This window comes from Phoxinus phoxinus, assembly GCF_949152265.1.
Source record: "Phoxinus phoxinus genome assembly, chromosome: 14".
Classification (NCBI taxonomy): domain Eukaryota; kingdom Metazoa; phylum Chordata; class Actinopteri; order Cypriniformes; family Leuciscidae; genus Phoxinus; species Phoxinus phoxinus.
In genome coordinates this window covers 14371324-14397951 of record NC_136889.1, presented here as the reverse complement: position 1 = coordinate 14397951, position 26628 = coordinate 14371324, and the positions used below count along the sequence as shown (strand labels likewise).

General features: G+C 36.6%; 1 protein-coding gene across 2 annotated transcripts; it reads left to right on the top strand.

The window, feature by feature from the left end:
• The first annotated feature begins 1582 nt into the window (after window positions 1–1582).
• ret (ret proto-oncogene receptor tyrosine kinase) lies at window positions 1583–26423 on the top strand. 2 transcript variants are annotated; one of them, XM_079635023.1, is made up of 20 exons: window positions 1583–1840; window positions 13624–13857; window positions 15294–15587; window positions 16534–16772; window positions 16875–17070; window positions 17961–18160; window positions 18620–18902; window positions 19044–19175; window positions 19302–19412; window positions 20297–20407; window positions 20753–21009; window positions 21171–21318; window positions 21446–21553; window positions 21654–21868; window positions 21957–22079; window positions 22237–22307; window positions 22829–22966; window positions 23246–23345; window positions 24369–24516; window positions 25568–26423. In XM_079635023.1, exons 1-20 carry the CDS (start codon window positions 1777–1779, stop codon window positions 25723–25725), a joined length of 3330 nt encoding a protein of 1109 aa, XP_079491149.1. In that variant the 5' UTR covers window positions 1583–1776; the 3' UTR covers window positions 25726–26423. The 2 variants fall into 2 exon arrangements, with proteins under 2 accessions (XP_079491149.1, XP_079491150.1); XM_079635024.1 differs by having other exon boundaries at window positions 1612–1840; window positions 19047–19175.
• Window positions 26424–26628: the final 205 nt, after the last annotated feature.

Sequence of the window (26628 nt, the reverse complement as noted above, 5' to 3'; positions counted from 1 at the left end):
AGGACAGACATTTTTGCTATTTCCATAATACCCCAGAATTGGAGGCTTTTATGAATGTAAACCTCAATAATTCTTTTGGATCCAAAGCAACAGAGAATTTATTTTGTTACCAAACCAAAGCATCTTTGGTTGCCCTCTTTCGTATGCTTAATTTGAGGTCTCCACTATAGTTTCATTTGGCATCCATCAGGGCAGACGTTGATTGGAGTGATTGCCCTGTGATGCACTGGTGGGTTGCCCTAGAGGCAGAGTAATGCATCATGCTTACCCCTCTTCACAGAGAGCAAAGCAGTCAGCTGGTCCAAGAGCACCCCGGCACAGACATAGACTGATCCTAGACACTGCCAGACATCAGGGCCAAAACGGGCCGACACCATCGTGAACTCACAACAACCTTCTTAAACCTGGGCTTTTACTAACAGTGTTAAATTCTCTAGAACACTGTTGTTTTGAACATTGATATGAGGAACAATAGGCTTTGGGTGTGGTTTGTCCCGTTTGTTGATTATAGTGCCTCTGCACCTGATTCTTATTAAACTGTTTTGTGGAGCAAACAAAATGTTCCTGCAAAGGATATTTGATGTACTTTCATCTATTTATTTTATTTTGAATTAGTTTGACAATCTTATTTCGCTCATACATTTGCCCTGCACCTCTGTTTCGACTTGTTCTGTTCATAGTGTATGATTTTGAACAGTTCACATTTTTATTTTTTAGGCTTATATAGAGGAGAGTGGGGCTAGTTGTCACACAAGAAGTATTTTTCATTATTGAAAGTCAGTTACTGTATCAACAGATTTTTTAAAGTCTTGGATAGATAAGCTGATTTTTTAAGAAAAAAAATACAGTTTATAACATACAACAACATTGCAGCAAGTTCTCATACTACACGGAACAGGTTGTCACAATGAAACAGCTTCTTTTTTTTCTTTTTTTTTAGAAAAAAAAAAAAAAAAAAAACAGCAGAAAGTAGCATAAAAGATTTGTGAAACAATACGGTTCATGAACAGCCAAAATGTTAAAACACGTGACAACTTACCCGAAACTACACTTTTCTTGAAATCACGATGAGAGAGACAGCCAGAGCTTTTTGCACAAGCTGTTTGAAACCAGCACAGATGATTATTGCTGTCAAAAATTGCATGTATGTAATTGGAAACCTTATAATCACTGAGAAAGTAACCTTTAAGGCAGTTTCCCCATGTGTTCCCCTCTTAAAACGCAGATAGCCTATCTGTAAATGTATCTATATCTCTTTAATAATTTTACACGGAGTTACTTACTGCGTGGGTTGTGTCTGCACTGCATATTTAAAAGGATAGACTCTGGGAAATGTATGTGCTTATAAAAACTATCAATAATTAATAATATAGCCTAATGCATAACATAAAGGAAAAACAAAAAAGTCGTATTACAGTTACCTTTTCTATACGCACATTATTTCAATGTCCCCAAATTGCCGATTTAATTTATTAGGAACTCTTGAGTTATTGGACAGCCGCCGATGTGATTCAGGACGGAAACACACATCTGAGGAAATTGGCTGGATGTGATGTGAACCTCCCCCTGCTGCGCTGTGTGTGTGTGTGTGTGTGTGTGCGCGCGCGCGCTGACGGTCCAGCAGCTCGCGCTGCAGTCAGTCACCCGTCAATGGGACACTCACGTCAAGGACTTTTGTGGCTCCTTTGCGCAAATCATAAACACTGTAAAGTTTTATTTTGGGGATCAAAATACTTTTGCCTGTTCATTGTGAAATTACACTTATGATTGACAAGAATGGGAACTACGCGTGGAATCGTTTGGGGAGACATCGCTGTGCTCCTGCTTCTCCTATCTGAAGGTAAGAATTGACTCCATAACAGTCTGATGTCACCTCGCGCTAAGTCTACGATATCTAGCCCTCTTTGTGTGTGGGATAAACTGTGTTGAGAGCTAGAATTGGTGAATTGTTGTTTAGAGGCAATACTTCAGCTGTACACTTGTCGAATTTTAACTTAAAAATTGTCGCCTCTAGTGTGCATCCTTCAGAAACCAGTGACAACACAAGGGCTGTGTGTCAAAACCTAGAGAGCTGCCTACCTAGACTGTCTGTAGAATCTCAGATGACTCCAACGAATCTTGAGTAGCCTACCTCAAAGACATTTGTATTCCCTTGTTCTTCAGAAGTCTTGATCTGAAGAACCTACATAATGTTGGCTACTTTTTTTAATTTCCTAAGAACAGATAGTGTAACTTGTTCTTAAGAAGAGGGGTTTTTGCTGAAACCAAGGTCCTGAGAAAAACAACCTCTAGTTTTAAGGGTGTAGACAGGTTGCTCACTAGTTTTAGAGACAACGCAATGATATCATAACGTAACTGCTCTTTTTCTGCACGCTTTATGTCTTTAAATATATTAAAATATGAGGCCTCATAATTTATATAAATAAATCTATAAATCATGAAACACAGTATGCCAAGTAGATCCTTTGAAAATGGTGTTGTCTTGTTTGTTTTGGTTTTCTCAAGGACATTTTTGACTCATGGTAAACATTTTATTCTGTTTATTTATCGAAAAAAGTGAATGATTATCTAAAATCATCAAGGGTACACTAACAAGTCCGTTTTGCTTTCTGGAAATTATGGATTTAATTAGAGTAATGAAGGTCAAAGTAATGTATTTCACAGTGTTTTCACTATTTTTAATAACAATTTGCATTTTATCATAAATTATACATTTGATAAAACACTTTTTTTTTATCAGTTTTCTTTATCATCTTACATTTCGTTTCATTTTGCATCCTGTTTTCTCTGTAACGTTGGCTACAAACAACAGAATTCATCTGTATATCCAGGGGGTCTGCATCTGCCCCCTAACACATGAGCCACTGAATGTTACTGGAGAGATTTACCAGACAGTTTCATAGAGGCAATCTGGAGCTGAAGCCAAAATATGTGCAACCCTAATGTGCCACATGGTCCGTACAAGGAATACGCATGTCTCTATACACGTCATTATATTATAATCCCATTTAAAACCTCTCTGCCCAACTGTACTAACACACCTCTCTCAAAATAACTGGAGTTAACTAGAGTCGAACACGTTCCTGAATAGATCCTGTGGCCTGTTGCATTAAAAAGGAACGGTCACATCGCAACAGCTTGAATGCTGACAAAAGTGAAACATAGCAAAGGTTTCACAGCTATTCTGGTCATTCGGAAGACATTTGGCAGTGTGTGAATGCAAGAGTGTTGCATTTGTATGGTGGTTCTTGGATGGCAATGATGGCGGTGACTGAATGATCATTACTGAAAGAGTCAAAGGGAAGAAAACAACCAAAGATGCATTCAGAAGTTAACTGAATCTCTCAGTCTAAATGATAATGGGCAATTGAAATTGTTGACTCATCAAGTATTCATCTGTCCAATAAACTACAAATTATACAATTAAATAAAACATTTCCTAAAATGGATGTAAGGTCTGTTGGAAGCAGTTTATTGTTTAATTTTAAAGGTGATGTGCATTTTGTCATCATGCAAGGTGCATTATAGACTTCATTGTGCTTTTTGATTATCATTATTACTTTAGAATAATAAACATTGCATAGTGTGGTATGATTGAAAGGTGATTGCAATGCTTATTAAATTGTAATAAATCATTTTAGGGAGAATTTTGACTTTTTATATATTGATGTGTGCTTGTTTAGTCTGTTTATTTATATATTAAAGGGATAGTTCACCCAAAAATTAAACGTTTGTCATCATTTACTCACCCTCAAGTTGTTCCAAACCTGTATGAGTTTGAACACAAAAGACGATATTTTAAAGAGCAGACTGTGGACAGCACCCATTGACTTCCATAGTAGGAGAAAAAAATGGGTTCCATCAACTGTCTGGTTACCAACATTCTTTAAACAATCTTTTGTGTTCAACAGAAGAAAAAAACTCATACAGGTTTGGATGGAACAACATGTGAGTGAGTAAATGATGACAACATATTTTTTTTTGGGTGAACTATCCTTTAATTTTTCCTCCATTTTTTTTCTGTGGGCAGTGGCTCATCGTGTACTTGTCTTATTTTTCAGTACGAGTTTACATTTTAATAGATCGACGTTCACAAACTTTTAGAATTTACCTTAAACATTGATGTGAATGTTTTCTTGGTAATCACCAGGTGGTAAAGAACAATACGATTTGATCTCATCTGAATGGCTCTAGTTTTAACCTTTGTTGGAGATGATGCGGAAGCACCTTGATGCCTTGCTGTGAGGAAAAACAAAAGCCTGGAGCCGAAAGGTGGTCAGAGGGCAGGTGTGCAGCAGGTGTGCTTAGCTCTGGGCAAACACATTGTGTTTGTCTTCCGAAAGGAAAATACTGCCAGTAAAATAATAGAGTACACAGCTCTGATAACAGATGAGGCTTAAAACCCCTCATTAAAGACACAGGATGGTTGGCAGCGCCTCCCGCAAAATGGATCTCATCTATTTTATGACAAGCCATCCCATGAAAATGGATGATGACAAAAGCAATGGGTTTTGTCCATGCTGGGGATACATGTAATCGTGTATCTCTGTCTGGTGTCGCCACACTTGCTTTGATGGTTTGACATTTAAAACACAGTTTATTAGGGTGTATTATGTTTGTCCTTGAATGCGTCATTAGTGATGCAAGACCTCTTGTTTGCTGTTAGTTTACTCTCTTGTCTTACATTTCTTTATTTATCTTTATCTGTCTCATGAAAAACATGAGCTATATAGTCACCAAATATATGGTTGACAGCAATTATTTTTTGTCAATATCTTCTGCACATATTTTCAGCAATATGCTGCATATTCAAAATGAAGCAATACAATTTTTTTAAATGAATGGACGACTAATAAGGCGATGAGCTTCTTTAATGAAGGAGAGTATATGTGTGATGGATAATCAAATATATCCTTTGACCTCTAAAGTCACACAGCTGTCCATAGCTTTCCATCAAGCTAGTTGTTTGTATTAAATAAGTCCAGAGCTCATGCCATGTATTGTGTGTGAGGCATTGATTTGTGGATACACAGCTTTGACCCTGTTACTTTATCTGTTGAAGTGCCATGGCTTCTGACCTCTGAAACCCTCAGCCAAGAGGTATCTCCTCATGATCAGGCCACAGGAGATCACCCATCCGATGGGAAGTTACATTAGGGAATCAAGTTCAAACCACCTCGCAATCCTTCCCTGCGTTAGGACAATCATTTTCATCAACTGTCAATGCAGAATGATAAATCTCATTACGTTACAGTTTTATTTTGGACTTGCATTAAATGGTTTAGTTTAGTTTGTGTCTTTAGCAACGTATATAAATCCTGCTAATTTCCCCACTCTCATCACTATTTTCAGCATTATTTAGGTAGTTCATTTTCAAATTATCTATGCAGATTGTTTATACCTCAAAGAAAGAGGCAAAATCTCTCTTTCATTTAATTTATTTTATTCAATGAGTCTATACTGCCTTTAAAGCCATATTTTTTAAACCATATGTTGTATTGTACTATGCACATTGTATTATACTGATGCACTGAAAATAAATATTTCTGAACATACATCTAACCTAAAAAGGCTTCATGGTAACATTTAAAATAATAAGTTAAATATATGATTTATCTGAATACTTATTTAGCTATCATTTATCACAAAACCAATCTAAATGCATAAGTATACACCATTAAAAGCTAAAATTAAGGGTTAATCAGACAGAAATAACTCATTAAGTGTACGTTTAGTGCTTTGGTGCCACTTCTTGTGTCAGTATTGTCATGATGTAGGCTGTTGTTCCTTCAGGATGATGTACATGGACAATAATGAATTTATCCAAAACCTTGTTTAGACTAATTGCACAGCTTTTGTACCTATTGGAGTCATATCCCAGATCCTTCAGTTAGTTATGGGCCACATTTTCACCACATGCATCAGTGGAATCTAATTTGCTTTTGGTGGAAGGACAAGAAGACATTGATTGAAATTGTGTCCCAAGGGCGTTTGGGGCTCTCGATATCTACATGGGTCTTTACATGTTATTTTCTAGTGGTCATTGATGCATGGTGTGTTTGACTGATCATTTACAACAATGAGCAACCAACACAACGGCTTAGTTAGGACTTAACTGTCCTCGTTTGGTCTTGAGTGCGTTTGGAGGGGGAAGGGTGCTGGATTGTGAATGGCTGTCATTTTTATATTTATTCATTACCTGAGTCCGTGGAGTTTCTTAAAAGAACAACTGCAGGACTTTTACAAATGCACACACAACCTTGGCATCATAATACTGAAATGACTTTCTATGTGAAAAGTGGTAACTTGTTACCTTATTCATACCTGATCTAATTTTTAAATTCAGATTTGTTGGTGTTATCCAATATATTTTATTTGTTTCATGGATTGTAAATAATATTCTGCCTCGAATAAAATCAATTTACATTTACATTTAAGGTTAAAAAAATGTTCAGTGCATGGCTGGCTTTACATTGCCCTCTTAAAATTCAAAACTTAGCATTTAGGAAATGCCAGCTCTTGATGACCTAATGACTCAAACTCACCGGTCCATGTAAATTCACCCACTGGCCCATTTCAACCGTGCACTGTGAATTTTAAGACTCAGCAGGTAAAAGCCACAAAAAAAAACATCAGTATGTGCAGTTTGAAGCAGTGGAGCGCTGAGGAATATACTGAGCAATGAATCATACTCGAGGTTATTTCAAAATATTGCACAAAATGGGGAAGAAATTGGAAAGAAAGGCCTTCAGGTTTTGTTCCTGTGTTTAGTCTAATCTTGATTGTTGTTTTGTATCTGTCTCTGGCTTATATTAGAACATTAAGTGAATAATGTTGGTAATTGCTTATGGTAATGATACCATCCAAGAGAACATGTTGTACAAAGGTCCCTCATTTATGAGCTCTAATGTCCCATCCAATCCCAAAAGAGATTCTAAAGTAAATTTAAACATACTTCCTTATCCCACAGGAGATGCGAAATTAGATTTCTTAATGACGGACGTCCATTCCGTGCTTACATTGATGGGATGCTGAATCACATTTCTGACATTGAATTTCTGATGATGATGGATACTATAATACGGTTGTTTGATAACAGCTATAGATGTTCGCTTTAGATATGTTTAATTGTACTCTTTTATGATTCTATTATAGAAATCTACCATGTTGCATTTGGCTAATTCAATAAAATTGTACTAATTGTGCAATTCTTGTCCTTTGCAAATCACTCTTCCATCTCAAACCTTCTCAGTGCTGCATACTAAAGAAAAAGAAACCCGTGCACATTAGAGTGAGGGGAATTTAACCATAATAATCAATAATAATAGTCCCGTATTGAATTATAGCGTAATTGGCAGCCTTTTAGTTAATTAAAACGTTGTGGTCACAGAGTAATGATTCTCATTACTATATTATAGAGATGGAGTCTTAATCATTTTTCTTTGTAATTAAGTATGTTTAGTTTGATTAGTCCTCTTACGCTGCATCCATGTGTCCATATCTTGAATCAGAAAAAGACATTAGCTGCTCCGTAATAATCTGCATGATTTTTATACTTAATTTATATCCTTTTTGTATCTTTATTATTTATAAGAAACACACTGAGATTAATTATGTGAAAAAATATGATTATTAATAACAACAGAAATTATTATTGCTGTTATTAATAACAATCATTATTATTTTATAGTTTATCATTTATCAAATTTGATGTTACTACTTACATTTAACTTTGCTGATTTGAACTAAGTGGCGTTTTTAACATTAGAGTCTGGTGGCATCCTTTACATATTTGTTAAAATGACGTGCTTAATGCAGGACGGTCATCGGCTGAATGTGCTCAGCTGTTGATTAATATTGCTATTGATTGGCCTGCAACTTCTCAATTTGGTCATCACTGGGGACAGATGCTCTGCACATTGACCTTGGCTGGAAAGGCAGGGGCCAAGGGGCCGACATCAGCATTGTTTATGAGGATCCCAACAGAAAGAAGTTCGGATTGTCAGACGGAATCATTATCAAGATTGCACTATAGTGATATTTACAGCCTTTGTAGCTGCGGACATGAAGCTAGATGGGAATGCTATAGTGATTGCAACAAACACATCCCTGTGTTTACATACAGCATGTCATGAATGGAGCTCTTTGAGGAGTAAGTGGATTATGGAAAGTGGATTGCTCTGACTGCGAGCTTGTTTCCGCCTTTGAGTTGAGTTCAAGGAAATGGCAAGAAAGACAAAGAGCATGCGCTCTTCCAGCTCCCATGATCTCATAGATGGTACATTTGTGCGGCGGTGTGCATGTTGAGCTAATTGAATTCTTGTCTTTGAGCAGTCCGGTCCAGAGGTCGTCCCCCCATTAACCTGTTCTCTCGCTGAGCGATCTTGCTTGAAAACATGCAGACCTCACCAAAGTGGTGATTGACTCTAACTCAGGACATTGTACTGTATCTGCCCATTTGATTTCAAATGAATACTCTGAAACTACACGTGGATTTCTTTATATTCAAAACTGATTGGTCTCATGTTGTTTGAATAGCTTGTTGCATCATCAGAAATGTTTTCAAGTAGCAGACTGAGAGCTGGCACACCTTCTTTTGACCCATACAAACAATGAACAAATCGCTAATGGAAATTACATGCAGATGTTTCATATAACTCCTAATATGACATGTGATTTCACTCGTTAAGCTTTTCCTGTCGTTTGTGCGTATGTGTGCGCTAAGTTCAAAGTCGATTCGCCTGTGAGCTGAAATCAATATTGCATCATAGTGTTTACAACCATGATCCATGATGTGGCTGCGAGAGGTCAGAGCAGTGAGCTCAATCTGATCAAGTGATCAGCCATAACTCCTTTTATCCGTCCTTCTGCCGTCATCCTAATTCTCACAGAATGCTCATCCACGTGCCGCATCCTGTCATACTCGACTCACCGAATACCTCGTGTCAATCTCGGGATGTCACAGAGTCATTCCTGCTGTGTACCGCTTTTGATTCTCTGAGTTAATTAGCTTGATATAAACTGCTTTCTGTTGGCTTCCGGCCTGGAAATAAATTGAATTTGGAATGATTCAAATCAGTTGGATAGACTGTAGTTTGCAGCTACCACACCGTAAAAGTTTAAAACTCAAAGGACTTTGTTTGCTTAAGATTATCTCTTACCCTGACTATAGGAAAAACACTGATTATTGTGCTTTAAAGGTTAAAAAAAGGTCTTAAAAAGTGTAAAAAATTATGAAGATTGTTGTTTTTGTTCAATTTGAATGAAAATGAATGTGCATATGCTTTGAACCTGAAAAAGGTTTTTGTATTTAAAGTTGTTGTCCTGATCACTTTGTTCTTCGTTAAATTTAATCGCACAACATTTACGTGAATAATTAAGGAGATAAACAGATCAATACATTGAAATTGCCGTTTAAACAGTGTTGTTAGAGCAATTTATTCATGCTTGTTGGATCCTTGTCAACGCTTGATCATCAATCACTGGAAGCTTTTGGTTTTTGCCAAGACTTCTCTACTTCTACTATCTTCAGATTGGAATACTAGTTTACTACTTACACTGGTTCTGTTTACACACAGCACTACCTTGTGTTTACATTTGTCCACATTAGTTAGCTTCTGTAACCAGATAACAGGTTGGATCTCTTTCCCCCGCACAATTAATAATAAAAAAATATATAAAAAATGCTGCCTCGTCTCGATTAACTAAACATAAAGTGTTAGAGTGTATTATATTTAGATGTACTGCTGCATTAAAGGTTTCTATTTACAACATGTTTTTCAGCATTGAGAATTATAGCCAATCACAAGCGTGTCTGTTTAGCACATAAAGGAATGGCCAATCAGAGCAGATCCTGCTCACAAATAGTTTTGTTCATCGCATGCTAATTTCCTGTTCTCTCGCGAATGCTCTCATTGTAACCAATAAATTGTAGACACAATGTAAATAAGATATGTATTGTGCAATGTAGACAGCAACTGGAATATTCATGATAGTGCTAAACTGAAGTTGCACTTATTATAAAAGCAGTGTTCTTTCTCTATTCTCTTCATGTAAAATAAAATTGAAAACTGCAGCCGTGGAGCTGAGTGATTTAGGTATCTTTTATGGTAAGAAAGGATGGCAAAAGGTGTGCTATACACTCACAGTTTTCTGAAGTACTACTGAAAAATTGTGGTCCTAATCTTTACGGTAAATCTATTGCTAATATATTGGTGTTCGGGACACCGTCTTTAAGAGTTGTTAGGCTAAGGTGTGTCATATTTTGTTTTAGTTAGAAATAAAAATTTACATTCTGGCTGATACTCATAATCCACTAATAATTTTCTCGCTGATAACTGATAAATGTATAATTGTCTCAAATAATAAAAAATAAAAATTAGGCATCACAACATTGTAATAAAGTACGGAAAGTGGTATTTATTTTGAGACCTGCAAGATGACAGTGTCATTAAATTATTTGTGTTTTTAAAGATTAATTTTAAGTGATCTAAATGTAAAAATACGGGAAATTACAATGCACAATTAAATATTGGCCCATGTGTATTTTAATAGTGACGGATTTATGTTGACTGATGACTGATATTCTATTACATTTTAAGGCATTTTTAAGCCATTAAAATATATGATAATGTCAACAGCTTTTGGCTGTCCGATCAAATAATGTCAAAAGTTTTGTCAAAACGTATTACTTCTGGTTCATTCATAACACAGGAAATGGTGGGTCAAATTGAGAGTATTGCATTGGGATACAGAGTTTCAGTGTGCTCTGTTGTATACTGCAAATTTTGACATACTATTCTTACCATACAGAAAATGTGCGTTGTGTATACTTTGATATTAAGAAATAATTGGAGAAGTGATCAGCCCTCGCTTGTATGTTTACATAATTTGTGCAGTTTCTAGATGTATAAAGCTGTCAGTCACAATCCCTGAATTCTGCAGTGGAGCAACAAGGCAAAGAGTTGTGCTTGCGTTACCATGTTCTTAGTCTGGCAATCCTTGTCCCAGGAGGGACCACACAACTACTCCAATTTCATGCATTTATTTAAGTCCAAATGAAAGTAAATGCCATCAGCCCTACTCTAAATCTCAGAGTGACATAGCGCTGCTAAGCACTTCACCTGATACACTGATACAGGATGATGAATGAGTGTCACAGCAAATCCAGTGGCTTGTTCAACACAGTATCTGCATCAGTTAAGATTAATGCTGCCATCCCTCAGCTCTCCTGCAGCTATGGTTTATGAGCCAAGCACACAAGCCTTTCTTTGTACTATTGACTTTCTCTAAAAAACGCACCTGAAATACAACACGGATCTCACCTAACAGCTTCTTTTAAAGCAATGAATCTTTAAGAGTTCTTTTTAAGGCTTAGAGTCTGGTCGTGGCACACCTGTTACAGTTTTATAGATGGTTTTATTACATCCTAGTCATTTTTTTAGATAAATTTTTTTATTATGCATTATATTGGCATATTGTAAAATGTCTTTAAAATCGATGAAATGGCCTGATGACTTTTCTTTCTTGAATAGACATATTTTGTTCTGAAACAGGAAGACAGGGTTGGACATGTCAAAAGGCTCATCCTTTGTTTAGATCCCTTGTTTATGCATTGTATTCTTTAGGTCAAGTCACATTCTTGAACCTTTATTTGCTATTTTATGGAGTGAGAAGTTAACTTCACCCTGGTTCCCTAGACAAAAACCCAGTAGGATTTCTCCAGTGGCTTTAGTAATTGCTTCAGAAAATAAGCTGTGACCAACAAAAGTTTATGATTTTTACATGTTTTGTTTGAGTTTGAGTTAGAATCATTTGCAAGAGCAAGATTATAAACACAATGAGTATGTAAAAGCGGACTAGTGAGTGGATGAGTTTCCTGTTCGGCATGATGACGTTTACTGTAGTTTCCTTGACAACCTCTGTAGTCCCATTTAGCCACATGTTAGCAACCACCTTTTTCAAAGCTTTAAAAAGTCACAAGAGGGTATTACTGATATGTTTTATGTTGTAGAACGTGAAAATATCTTGAGCTTGTAATCACCACACACCCTACTTCAGGCATTTAACCAAAACCCTTTTAAAAACATATTGACTTCAGGACAACAGGACAGGAAAGTGATATTATGGAAAGGCGTTCTCATTCTAGAAAGTGTTTTATTGGATAAAAAGTTGGGTGTGAGTGATCAACATTTTTGGTCCATTTCCCTAGCCTAAAAGATAAAGGCAATAAGCATTTGTGTGCACGTTTATCTGTACACTAGCATATTGATGGCTTCAAATCGAATAGATATGCACCAAAAACCACAAAAGTTTAATTTTGAATTCATGTGGTCTTTAAAGAATGTTTTATGTCTGCGAATGTGACTGGTGACCCTGCAAAGGAACACAAACCAGTCCTGTGTTGTCTTTGTGTCTTGACAAGGCATTTAATAAAAATGGTTGCCGTGTTCCTGACTGTGTCTCCATCCTTCAGGAAGGTTGGCCACATTGTATCCATCAATCCGGCCTCCTGTCATCCCAGCACAGCTAAATTAAATCAATGTCTGAAACCAGAGACAAGGCTTCAACTGCAGCAACAGAAATAGAAAATCTAGTTTTGCTGTCTGCTAATGATATTAGTACGTTCCTAAGTGGCCGCCCACCGTCGTCGGACAGGAACACAGGAGAGATATAATTACAGCCTGAACACTTGCATCTCCATTTACTGGTAAAACACATGGGGATCTTACAGTGTTTTATAGATTACCCTTCCCCCCCATCTATCCACACTCGTCCTGCAGGTAATGATTCATTTCTAGGCAGTATTATGTTATCCACTGTAATTAAACTTCTCAAGGTGAACCCAAGGAGAATCGGTGACCGCATCATATTGACCATGTGAGAAATTCATTAAAAGACCAGTGTCAATGTCATATGAGACGCTGTTTCATTTTTCGATGACAGAGGAGCGTGGGCTATTTCAACAGAAAAGCGGATGTGTTTAATGAGTTCGTTGTGTAACCTTCCTACTTGCGTGGACGTTTCTGTTGTTCAACAGATTGAGATAAGAAGCAGATCAATAAGGGAAGATTTGATGGAGTTAATTGCAAACTATTGAAGGCATCATGAGTGCCAGAGGATGTTCCTTTTTTATCATTTAGAGAGAATCAAGAGACAAATGGTGCTTTACCAAATGCACTGGCAATGTATTATTTTCTTTTAAAGCAGAAATGTGAAGATTATAATTTTATAATCTTATATTACACTTGCATTAATTCTTTTGTTAAAATTATGTATTATTTGAGCTGTAAAGTTGTCATTTTTATGGTCTTTTTTTATAAAGTTTTATGAAAACAAAGTTTTTAAGTTGGATTTTCAAACCTTTTAATTATTTATGCAAGCAATTAATTATTATAATGTTTATATATATTTTTTAGGAAAAGGTGGAACAAGTCGATTGAGCTTAACATTTATTGGACACAAAGTATTTCTTTAATGTTTATTGGAGTGATTAAATTGCTCAGATTTATTCATTGGTGACAGATGAGTAATGTTTAAAAGTAGGCTGTAGCCAAAAGTTAACAATGGCTGGAATTAAAACTGAATTGACGAATCTTCATATTTGATGTGTTTTTTGCACAGGTTCACTTGGACTGTATTTTCCTCAAAGGGTGTACACAGAGAGCATCTACGTGGGTCAGTCGCAGGGATCACCAGTGCTTCAGGTCCATTCAATGCTGGAAACCTCTAAGGAGAGGCCCTATTTCTTCCTGTGCTCCCACAGAGACACTTATGCATCATGGTTTCACATGGATGAGGCATCTGGGGTCCTTTCAATGAACAAAACCCTGGAGTGGAGCGACTTCAGTAGTATACGTGAGTTTGACATACAACTTTATTTGCTTGAATGCTTCCTTACAGTAGTTTCATCTGTATGCACTTAATTTATAAACAAAAGTTTTATTTCAGAGTGTGAACTATTATACTTTTGCTCAATATTTTGCTGACATAATCACATCATCTATTACAGAACATTGTTTTGATGTTAAAAAAAGAAAGCAGACTGAAGCATAATTTTTATGCTTATATTAACGTGTACACATTGCAAATAAAGTTGTTTTTTCCGCCCCCAGTAATAATATCTAAACATGCTTAAAACATATTTCATTTGATTTATTTAACTAAGATAAATTTACTTGAGATCCAAAAATATAATAAATCTCTCTTTTTTCCAGAGAATGTCTTCATTAAGTTTACAAATTGCATTTCTTCTTTATTGTGTACATCTCACTAAATTGTGTTAGATTCATGCTTAAAACAAGAAAAAAAATGGCCATTGAGGTATTAAGTCTTAATTACTCTCTTTATAAAGGAACATGACAACTTTTGGGGACTTTAGCTTATTGACCGTATCAACAAGGTCACATGAGACACAGCCATCTTCTAACCGTATACATACTGGGAACTATATTCTCAGAAGGCGAAGCACTGCTACTTGGGCAGCTACTTAGTGCCCATTATGTATACGGTTAGAAGATGGCTGTGTCTCATGTGACCTTGTTATTTGTACACACTCTGACTATACAAATCACAACATGTAAATAGGAAAATGTTGCCGTTATTTTGTCACTTATTTGGGAGCAGTATGCTAGCTGGAGCCGTTTACCTCCAGTCTTTGTGCTAAGCTAGGCTAGCGGTGGGTACGTCAGACAGAGTTACGGCAGGCACGGAGATGAAAAGGGTATGTATGGACTTATCTAACTCTGGGGGATACGGTGATTAAGCTAAGGTCCCAAAAAGTCGGCATGTTCCTTTAAGCAATTTTGCTTCAAACGTAATTTATTTGTTAACACTTTAGTTTAGGGTCCAATTCTCACTATTAAAGTTTCTTATTAGCATGCATATTACTACGATTTTGTCTGTTTATTAGTACTTATAAAGCACATATTAATGCCCTATTCTGCATGATCCTATTCTACATCACTTAAAACAATTTCTTACCAATACCTAAACTTAACAACTACCTTTCTAACTATTAATAAGCAGTAATTAGGAGTTTGTTGAGGGGAAAATTCGTAGTTGATAGTTAGTTAATATAGTGAGAACTGGACCCTAATCTAAAGTGTGACCATTTATTTTGTTTTAAGAATGTGTAAATATTTTTTCTTGGAAAATAATTTTTGTAGCCAAATGTAATGTTACTATGTATATTTACAGACGTGTTTATAGAGAGCCGTGTCATGTGAACAGTGGGATAAATGACACTCTTGTTAAAGGACTCAAAATCATGCCTTGTGATATCTCTCCTCCAGGCAGCAGCTCGGGCAGGTCCAAGAAGGATCTCAACTTGAAGGTCGGAGTCTCTTCAGTGCCCCTGCAGAAAGTGACGTGCATGTTCCTTCCCACAGTGGAGGTCAAACTGGTGTTCATTAATGACACAGCGCCCTCCTGTGGCCAGGTCGATCTGAGCACGTTGTGCTACCCTGATAAGGTTTCAAACCCACACATCACAGAGAACCGTCTGCCAGGGGCCTTTCGGCAGCTCCGGCGCTATGCACGCATGAGCATTTGCCCCAACTACACCATCACTTATGGAGTGGAAGCAGGTACAAACCAACCCCAGTGTAAATGCCAATGCTTTTCTGCACTTATAACAGCACTGTAGCAAATTAGCCCAAAATGAAATATGAATAATTATATTATAATATATATATAATTACAACTAGTTCAAATTCATTATAAATATTTAGATCAGCTGTAAAAATTAACTTGATGTAGCAGAACTAATACCACAATCAACTAACCTGTTCATCCTGCAAACACTCAGTGTTACTTATTTATTAATTTCTGCTGTATGGGAAATAACTTTCTTACAGTATAGTTACATATAGTATAGTAACTCTACTGCATGATTAGGGACTCTTGTATATGAGCATAAACCACAAACAACTTTACAGGTAGTGTGACAAGAACAAGACTTTATTAACTAGACTAAACACTCAGACTAATCTAACATACACACACCTACATGCATGCATACAGTTAAACAATGGAAAGAGAGTTGAAGCAGAAAACAGGAAAGCAAGAATTATAGCAAACATGGTATACATGTGATCTTGAATAAGTAAGGCTAAAACATTCATTCAGATTAATGAGTTTAGATTAATACGCAAAACACTATGAAAGATTGCATACATGATTATTCATATTTCAAGTGTTCATTTATAGAGAGGGTATGATTAGGATGGACTGTATACTATAGACAAATAAATGGTACATTCGTCTGTTTCAAAGTGAATTTAGAGTGAAACTACATTCCTTTGGTTTGTAAACCAGTCTTATTTTGAGGATTTGTCTTTGTTGCCATGGTTACCAGAATATGGTTGTCAGCTGCAGTTCAGGGTAGATCCATAGAACTCTACCTCATGGTGTGCTTGTTTGGTGAGGGGTATTGTGGGTTATTTGTCAAATATAACAAATTGCTATGTGTCTGATCTGATTTAGATCAGCACAGTGAGATTAATTTTCTGTTATTGCTTGCATTCAATTCAGAATCTCCAGTTCCATTTGCGGTCGACGGCTCCACTTCAGAACTGGTGGTCACTGCACCTGTGGACCGTGAGGAGAAGGAAGTGTACCATCTGGATATTGTGTGTATGGTACAGACAGAAGAAGAGCTGTGGAAGTACTTTACTTCTCTGCACTTGAACATCTATGATGAGGATGATAATCCTCCTTACGTGAATGGGACTGACAGTGAGGACATCATAATAGAATTTAACCGCAGCGAGGTGTGTATCAGGCACTGTAACCACAACTATCTGGTAGACTTTTTGAGTTTATATATGAAGTATGAAAGTGACTGAATAATGGTAATCTGTTTTCTTTTATAGGGTACTGTCTATGGAACTCTGTTTGTATATGACAGGGACACAACGCCTGTTTATCCCACTAACCAAATTCAAAACAAATTGGTGGGCACCTTAATGACGAATGACTCCTGGATCAGAAACACTTTTACTATTGAACACAAATTTAGGGAAGAAAAGGCCATCTTTGGCAATGTCCGTGGGACGGTTCATGAATACAGTGAGTAAAAAAAATTAAGTCATTAATACACAAGCTGTATTAAGTCATTTTTCCTTATTGATTTTTTTTAACCAAATTAATTTTTTTTCAATTTGAATTTAAACATTTTGTCTTTTTGACAATGTGTACACATACGTGAGATGAAGCCTCCTGTAGCCTAATGAAAGTAGTTAAACTTTATATGGAGTGGATCGCCTCAAACAGTAACTAACCTACATCAGCTTTTATACTTCCTGAGTGGAGAGCATTTTAGTTGCTGCAGACCGCACAACTGACAGATCTAAAACCTTCATATCGTCTCTGTGAATGGCCGAAACCACTCACTAGAACTAAAACGCCATTGTGAGACCTGAAAATGTACAGGTGTGTATTCAGTTAAAAGATGCGGTTGTCTCTCTTTAATAAACAAACTGTTTGTGAACCTAAGGCTGGAAAACACTACACAATTATTTTTCCAGATTCTTGCCCTAATTTACAGTCTGAAGGAGTGACTCAGAGACACTTTGCAGAATATGGCCAGTCATAATTGACAGATTTTAAAAGAAAATCATGTATTGTGTGATGTGTAGTTTAACTTCATACTTTAATTCCATCCAGTCTGAGGATATTAAACATATAAGTCATTTAATATATAATGTTCAGCTTTTCTTTGTATATGTAGTTTCTGATCCCTTGTGTTTTAAAATTTGTTCAGTCATGTATTGTGTATTCCAGCCTTAACTGTTTAAAGCTCTGAAATACAGGACGGTTGCTGTATGAATTTGACCTATAAGTCCAAAACGGCTGTCATGTGAGCCGGTGAAATAATTACTGAGTGCACCTTTAATAATTGAATAGCTTTTTTTAACATAATATACAGCATTGTCCTTTATTCTGTTGTCTGCCCTCAGAGCTAAAACTCAGTCAGAATCTGTCTGTGACGGAGCAACGTTCATTTCAGTTGGACTACCTGGTCAATGACACCACTTTTCCGGGCCCCGAGGGAACAGTGCTGTTACATTTCAATGTGACTATCCTGCCGGTTCCTATTCGCTTCTCCAATATCACCTACTTCTTCACTGTCTCAAAGAAAGCAACGACATACTCCCAGGTGCTTTAATGATGTTTTTAGTCATTTTGAACATGTGCAAGCAGGAGTAGAGAAGTCCTATTGTAAATATTAAAATACATAATATTAAAGAAACAGACGAATTCCTGAAGAAAATACCAGTCTTCGCAAAAGAACACGGTTTTATGTAGTGAAAAGAAACATTTTTAGGTAAGCTTAGAGTTTATGAAATGCCATGTCAAAGATGGTATAAATTCAATCAATAGGCCACATATAACATAATCATACTTTTTAATCCCTATTCCTGTGATAAGAAATACCAAATCAATCACATTTCACTTGTATCAATATATTTATATACCCCTGTTTTCAAGTGGAATAATGTTTTGTAGGTGATTATTTTATTTTTTTGACAATTTTTATATAATAAGTGAAATTACAATTCACTTCACATATTACTCCAGATGATCCCCACTAATGTGTAATTTGTGTCTTTATTAGATTGGAAAAGTCTGTGTGGACAACTGTCTGAAGTTTAAGGGCATTGATGTCACGTATCAGTTAGAGATCGCAGACAGGAACATCTCTGCTGATGCTCAGTCGTGTTACATGGCAGTTAGCCTTACACAGAACCCAAATGAGAAGACCGGTGTGCTCTATGTGAATGACACTGAGGTGTTACGCAGACCAGAGTGCCAAGAGCTGCAGTACGTGGTTATTGCTCAGGAGCAGCAGAACAAGTTTCAGGACAAGACTCAGCTCGTCATCATTTTTGAGGGTGAAGGTAAGGTCAAAAGTTCGCAAGAATATGTCCATGAAAACCGGTCATGAACCATAGGTGTGAAAGCAACAGATGTGTTGATCCAGATGCTAGTGGGATTGTGATTTTGTGCTCTGCTTTCTCCTATCTGACTGTGCCGTGTAGCAGATCTCATGAGGATGGATGAGCTGCGGGTTTTGGCTTGTGCAGAGAAGAGACAGCGAGGGGAGTGTGAGGCGTCTCGAGGCCTGGGAGCCCCTACAGGCAGATGCCAGTGGAGACAAGGCAAAGATAGAGGTTACCCACAATACCCTTGACTTCTAAAGTGGCATAGAATCAAATTCACTGCACTTACCATATTACTGTGGAGCTGTTGCTATCATTCGAAAGGACAAATTTTGTGTCATTGTGTTACCTTTGCAGGAATTTCTAAAAAATACTCCACCTGCTCCCCTGACCTCCGCACATGTCCAGATGGTTACTGTGATGCCATTGAGAGCAAAAACATATCCATATGTCCTCAGGATTGCTCCAGTGAGTCAGTTGTATTGCGTTTTGTGGCTTTCCATATAGTACTGTTAAGTTAGATCAGCATAATTCTGCAGTTGTGCTTTTAGGAAGTGCATCAACCTCGCTATACAAAATATTTTGTGGACTCAATTCATATTTTGTTTATTTTTTTGCATGGGCTTTTTGAGTTTTACTTATTTAGAAAAGTGTATCTGACACTTATAAAGTAATCTGAACTGGTTAAATGTAGTTATGAAAACTTAACTTTAGTTAGCTGAACTTAAATTATAGAGTTATCACTTCACTTTAGTTAGCTGAACTTTTAAGAACTGTAGCTGCAAAGCCGCTTTAATCGATACACAGTTATTTTGAATGTATAAGTACTAGAATATTAATTTGTAAATGACATTTGACTTAGACTAAAATAATGGCAAATTAAAATCACAGCAATACATTTCAATACACAATTACATTTATTGCAAAAACAAACACCTTCGGAAAACAACCACATAGAAAGGTATCTTACGCCTGCCTCAATGTGTCTTAATAAAGCAATAAGAACGTACTGTATGTCACCACCTAAAGTTGGATTAATTTGCTGTGAAAAATTAAATCATCAACAAAATATTCTCGGGGCATGTACATTTTGTGAAAATGATTAAAGATGCTGGCTGTGGCTGGCCATTTTTTTTTTAAATACTGGTGGGAAAGAGTTTAGTTTAATACAATTAAAAAATATTTAAAGTCTGCAAAAAACCTAGTGCAGTTGTTTCAACCTAGTTGAGGACAAATAAAATGTTCTTGTTGTCTGGACAATCTATAGATATGTCTACATAAAACATTTTAATAACTAAACAAGAAAATTATTTTTTACAGTGTTTAAGTTTTTTTTTTTGTCTTTTTGTCAGGTCAGCCCATCATTGGGGGTTACGAGAGGGACCTGTATGGAATCAAAGCTGGACATGGGACATGCTACTGTTTTTCAGGAAAGTGCTTCTGTGAAAAGGATGAATCGGAAGGTGAGCTACATGAATTTTTTTGGTGATTTAAAAAAAAAAAAATTAGTCAGAAGCTACATATGATATACATATGGTATGAACATGTTACCCAGAGGCCAAAATAAGTACAATTTACCTCGATCATTCAATTAAAAAAGTTTACACCCCCCGTGTCTTATTTCAGTGTGTTGCCTTCTTGAGCATCAGTGAATGATTTCACATTTTGTAATAGTTGTGAATGAGTCCCTCGATTATTTTGTAAAAATGATTAACATCTTGCATATTCTGCAAGTAGCATGTAAATGTTTGAGCAGAGGAATTGGCAATGAAAAAAATGGCAATGCTTTGTTTCTAATTGTTTTTCAGAAGCTATTTGTGATGACATGTGCAAGACCGTCATTGCAACTTGTGTCGTCCTATCCTTCATTGTCTCCATTCTCCTGTCCTCGTACTTTATCCACCGTTATCACAAGAGCACTCCTAAGCCGCCCATCGCCTCAGCTGAAATGACCTTCCGCCGGCCGGCCCAGTCCTACCCGATCAGTTACTCAGCCAACAACGTTCGTCGAGCTTCTCTCGACTCCATGGAGAATCAGGTGGCCATTGACACCTTCAAAATACCCGTATGTATTGCTCAGTGTCTTTACTTAGTTTTCAGTCCAGTTCATTCATACATACTGATTTTTTTAATATGAATTTTAACTGATTAATGAAATGATCATTAATGAGATTGTTTGTGTTCTGATGAAGAGTACAGATTGTTTTTTCTCATTTCTGTTAACAGGAAGATCCAAAGTGGGAGTTCCCACGAAAAAACCTAGTGCTGGGTAAGACTCTTGGAGAGGGAGAGTTTGGAAAGGTTGTGAAGGCCACAGCTTTCCGGCTCAAAGGAAAAGCTGGATACACTACAGTTGCTGTAAAGATGTTGAAAGGTATGCAACTCAAAATCCATGGTGCAGATGCAGTTTTGCATTCGATCAAATCACTTTTTTAAAAGCTGGATGTGCTGTATAAATCTGTCTATAAGGACTTCTAAGCGTTCATCTTTTCTCACCACAGAAAATGCATCTCACAGTGAGCTTCGAGACCTCCTGTCAGAGTTCACATTGCTCAAGCAGGTTAATCACCCTCATGTAATAAAAATGTATGGAGCTTGCAGCCAGGATGGTAAGACATTTTATTGGAAAAAACAGCAACAACTGTATGTTCAATTCGGCATGCATTTGTTTTTACTTTGCTTTGTGCTTACACAAGTTCCTCTGTTCAGGTCCATTAAATTTAATTGTTGAATACGCCAAGTACGGCTCACTGCGGAACTTCCTGAGAGAGAGCCGGAAAGTTGGACCAAGCTACATGAGCAATGATGCCAACCGCAACTCAAGCTACTTGGAAAACCCAGATGAGAGAGCTCTGACCATGGGTGACCTCATCTCCTTCGCATGGCAGATCTCCAGAGGAATGCAGTACCTGGCTGAAATGAAGGTATGTCAGCAGTTTAGGGGGATATCCATCACAGAATATCAAATGTTCCGTTTTAAAGATATATTATAATGTAAGAAAATGTACTTAGCTTGTTCACAGAGACCTTGCTGCCAGGAATGTGCTAGTGGCAGAGGGAAGGAAGATGAAAATATCGGACTTTGGTTTATCTCGAGATGTCTATGAGGAAGATTCATATGTGAAGAGGAGCAAGGTGATACTTTTGTTCAGTTTAATTAACAGCATCAAACTAGTTATATTCTATCGTTCATAGATGATTGAATATTAGTCTCATTCTGTGAAATAACATATGGTTTAATGCAATTATACATATGTTAGAATTTATGTCATAATGTGCTCTCAATTTCTAGGGTCGTATTCCTGTCAAATGGATGGCTATAGAGTCTTTGTTCGATCACATCTACACCACACAAAGCGATGTGTAAGTTATGGCAAGGTTTCATGCAACACGCGTAAACTCTAAAGGCACGTTTACACCAAGAACGATAACTATAGCGATGACGAAAAATAAGTAGTTCTAAAAATAAATCTAAATATAAAAGAATAGCAGAGTTCACGCCAAATAATGGCAGAGGAACAAAATATATTCCCCCTTTCAGAAGGATTTTTCCATCTGATGAATAATAAATAAAAAAACTGACAGCCAATCAGAGTCTATCCTCCTTTAAAGGGCTCGAGCATTTAAAGCGGCAGACGACAAAACTGCAGCGCGCGCAACAAACAGAACGATATCGTGCGTTGATGTGGACGCTAGTATAGTTATCATCATTATGGTTTTCTTTATAGTTATCGCTTGGTGTGAACGGCCCTTAACCCTAGCTAACATATATCTTTACAAACAATCACCACTTCATATTTTACATTTGAAGAATTAGTTTATTGGAATAGGAATTCTTCCATGACAACTTTTTAATACAATCTGTCCTTAATTCCTTTCACTAGCTGGTCTTTTGGTGTCCTCTTATGGGAGATTGTGACTCTGGGTGGAAACCCCTACCCAGGCATTGCTCCGGAACGGCTTTTCAACCTTCTGAAGACAGGCTACAGGATGGAGAAACCGGAGAACTGCACAGATGAAATGTGTGTTTAACAGCTATCAAGGCATCAGTTGAATGTATTGTAGAATTAAGAGCAGAATTAACAAATTATGTTCCAAAACCACCATGTCATCATGGGATAGATTATAACATTTTAACATTTAAGTTTAAAATTTTGCATCATGTCTTATGCAATCTTATGGACACAACAATTTACTTATTTTGTGTGTATTTGTTCAAAATTTCACTTGTATCATTTATTTAGGTGTGACAATCAGAGATGTTGTGGATCAGGTGATGAATGCTCTGTTATGTGATGTAGGTACAATCTGATGCTTCGTTGTTGGAAACAAGAGGCAGATAAGCGCCCCACTTTCTCAGACATCAGCAAAGAACTTGAGAAGATGATGGTGAAAAGCCGAGTAAGAACTCAATGAACACTTCCTCTCACAGACAGTCACACACAGGCACAAATCCAAGCAAATCAAAACACTTCTGGATGAAATGACAACCTGAGTTGAACCTTACTTCACATGTATAAGTTAAACATTGCAAGTTGAAAAGTATTACACACCTATTACCTTATTCATAAAACACTGTTAAAAGGTTTGAATTCAAGTAGGACTTAAAAAAATAAAAATAAATGAGTACTTTTTTTCGACAAGGACACACGTTAAAATAGTAAAGACTTTCATAATGTAACAACAACAAAAAAGGCTGCTCTTTTTGACTTGAAATATGTATCACAATTTCCATAAAAAAAAATATTTAGTAGCACAACTGTTTTCAACATTGATAATAAAAAGAAATGTTTCTTGAGCACCAAATCAGCATATTAGAATGATTTCTGAAGATCATGTGACACTGAAGACCGGAGTAATGGCTGCTTAAAATTAAGCTTTGCTGTCACAGAAATATATAGTAAATAGTTAGTATAATTAAATAGTTGTTAAAATAGAAACATTATTTTAAATTGTAATATTTTACATTATTACTGTGTTTACTGTATCATGTAATGCAGCCTTAGTGAGCATACAAGACCTCTTTCAAAAACATACACAATTCTTACTGACCACAAACTTTTAAACAGCAATGTATGTTTATTCTTTTATGTTGTTATAATGAAGAAGAATTCCTCAAGGTAAGGCATAATGGTAAAACAATGGATGAACACAGAAGAACCCCCCTGCAGAGAGTAAAGGTTTTCGTCGATTTTCAACCATCATAACCGAATGTAATTATAATTTAGAATAAATGAAATGTCAAACTGACTTTATGCTATCATACATTTTGTTATGCTAACATTTCACAATTATTATAATTTGAAAACCTGCTGTCTAGTGAGGGATGTTCACTAGTGAATAAAGACAAATGTCATAATGTAAACCATTTTTTTTAATGAAATCTGTGGTAACATTTAATAACTGTGTGTTTCCCTTGGTCAGGACTATCTGGATCTCGCGGCTTCCACGCCAGCAGACGCCCTGCTATATGACGACTCCCTCTCTGAAGAGGACACACCCTTAGTGGACTGTAGTAACGCCCCTCTCCCTCGAACCCTCCCCTCCACTTGGATTGAAAACAAGCTCTATGGTAGAATTTCCCATGCATTTACTCGATTCTAATACAGGGAACAAAATCAGTTTTTGTTTGTGCCTTCCATAGGAAGTGCTGTGATTGTGCTAACGGCATGGTTTGCCAGTGACTTATGAATACTGCTCGTGTTTTATAGATTCAGTTAGAGCTGTAGTGTCTGGATCTAGGGATCAGATGTTTCATTTGGACCTGCTTCCGATGTACTCTATTATTTGAAATATTCATTTTAATTTTCCAAGTATTATTACTATTGATAAAAAAATAAATAAATTTTTACACACATAGACACAACTTAAAATGTACTATGTTCAGTGAGGAAAATATATTTTAAGATGTGTTTATGATTTTCATCATATGTGAAATTTGTATTGGTTTGCAGCGCTTTAGGTTGAGTTTTACATTTGAAACAGGTCCCGTGTGCTCTGGATGTGCTCTCTCTGTAATATCCTGAACATATTACAGAAAATTAATGTTTAAAGTAGATGGAGTCCGTTCTGAAATCAGTAAGGCTTTTGAATTAAACTCTTCTTTTAGAGCATACAAATATGCAAGACTTTCTTAACTTTCCCTAAAATGATGGCATTAATAGTAGAATAAAAAAGCAATAAAATGGCCAGCAGTAAGACAGTTTCTATGCATGGGCTCTTTGATGTCACTTATTTTTGGGAGTACACACACACACACACACACACACACACACACACACACACACACACACACAAAACCTTTTAGTAGAGCACTGATTATGTTTCATTTAAAAGCATGTACATAGAATGCCAAAGACAACAGGAGCCACAATACTGATGTCATGATGACGTCATATAATATACTGTATGATGTCACCACAGTGGAATATTGACATGAATGACCAAAATGCACTCAAAAAGGACCAAAGAATGATTTCATGCTTATACCACATGCTCAAATGAACCCAAAACGCTGTTTTATGTAATTATGTTCAAAAGCTGAGCTGAGTTTTGTTTGAGAGCCTTACTGTCTGGACTTAATGCTTCCTCGGTGCAGAAAAATGATATGTTCTCGTTTTTAGGCATGTCATACCCGAACTGGCCAGAGAAGAGCCCGGTACCTCTCAACAGACTTGATGCCACTAACCCTGTCTTTACAAGATATGCCAATGATAGTGTTTATGCAAACTGGATGGCTTTGCATTCTCCCGCAAAAATTGTGGACACGCTCGATAGTTAAAAACGCAAACCAAAATCATTGGTGGAAAAGACGTGGGGGGTTGGGGAGATGTGTATATTTATATGATACTGTATATATGTTGTATGATGATAAAGTCGGTTCCCTTTTATTTCTGCTGTTGTGTAGAAGATGGGAGGGTGGTAAAAGATTTCAAATTGGCTGGAATTGCATAAAACATGCTTCAAGCAGCTCATAGGCGATTGTTACCACAAGGCCCTGTTGGCCATGTTGTGTCACTGCATGACTCTGTACAGTTTAATGTCCATGTTTAAGTGCCTGTGTCGCTTCTGTTAGAGAACACCAGTTATAAATGCATGACCGAGACAATCTTGGTCCCACTCCAGGAATTAAAGGGAGCTTCTTTACCATCACCTACTGCAGATGTTTGCCTCAAAGACTGGACAATGTTTATTTGATATGACAATATGACATCAGGATATGACAGAAACAATTACTTTTTGTTTTTTAAATATTCATATTTCACTCTGTGGTAACTACGAGTTACGAATATTTCCCGTAACACAGTATGAATATGTTTAATTTAATGTCATATGGTGGTTTAATTTGTATTCCCTGTAAAGACATTATTTGTTCAACAATAACTAGGCCTACAATGCATAAAGCTGAGTGTGATTCCTCATTATGTTGTCAAAACAATACATTTCAATAAATAAAACTGTTAGAAGATGTCAAAGTTTCATTTCTATGTGTGTGTTATTTCATTATCGGACTTCATGAAAGAGTGAAAGAATAATTATAATTATTTACATAAAAAGATTAAAATGTTATGACATCTGTCAATTCATGATTCTTATACTGTGTGACTGACCACAAAATGCATGAATGATCTGAAAAGCAAGCCCAAGGTAGCCTGCCCTTTGTAAACGTTAAATGGGCCTGAGA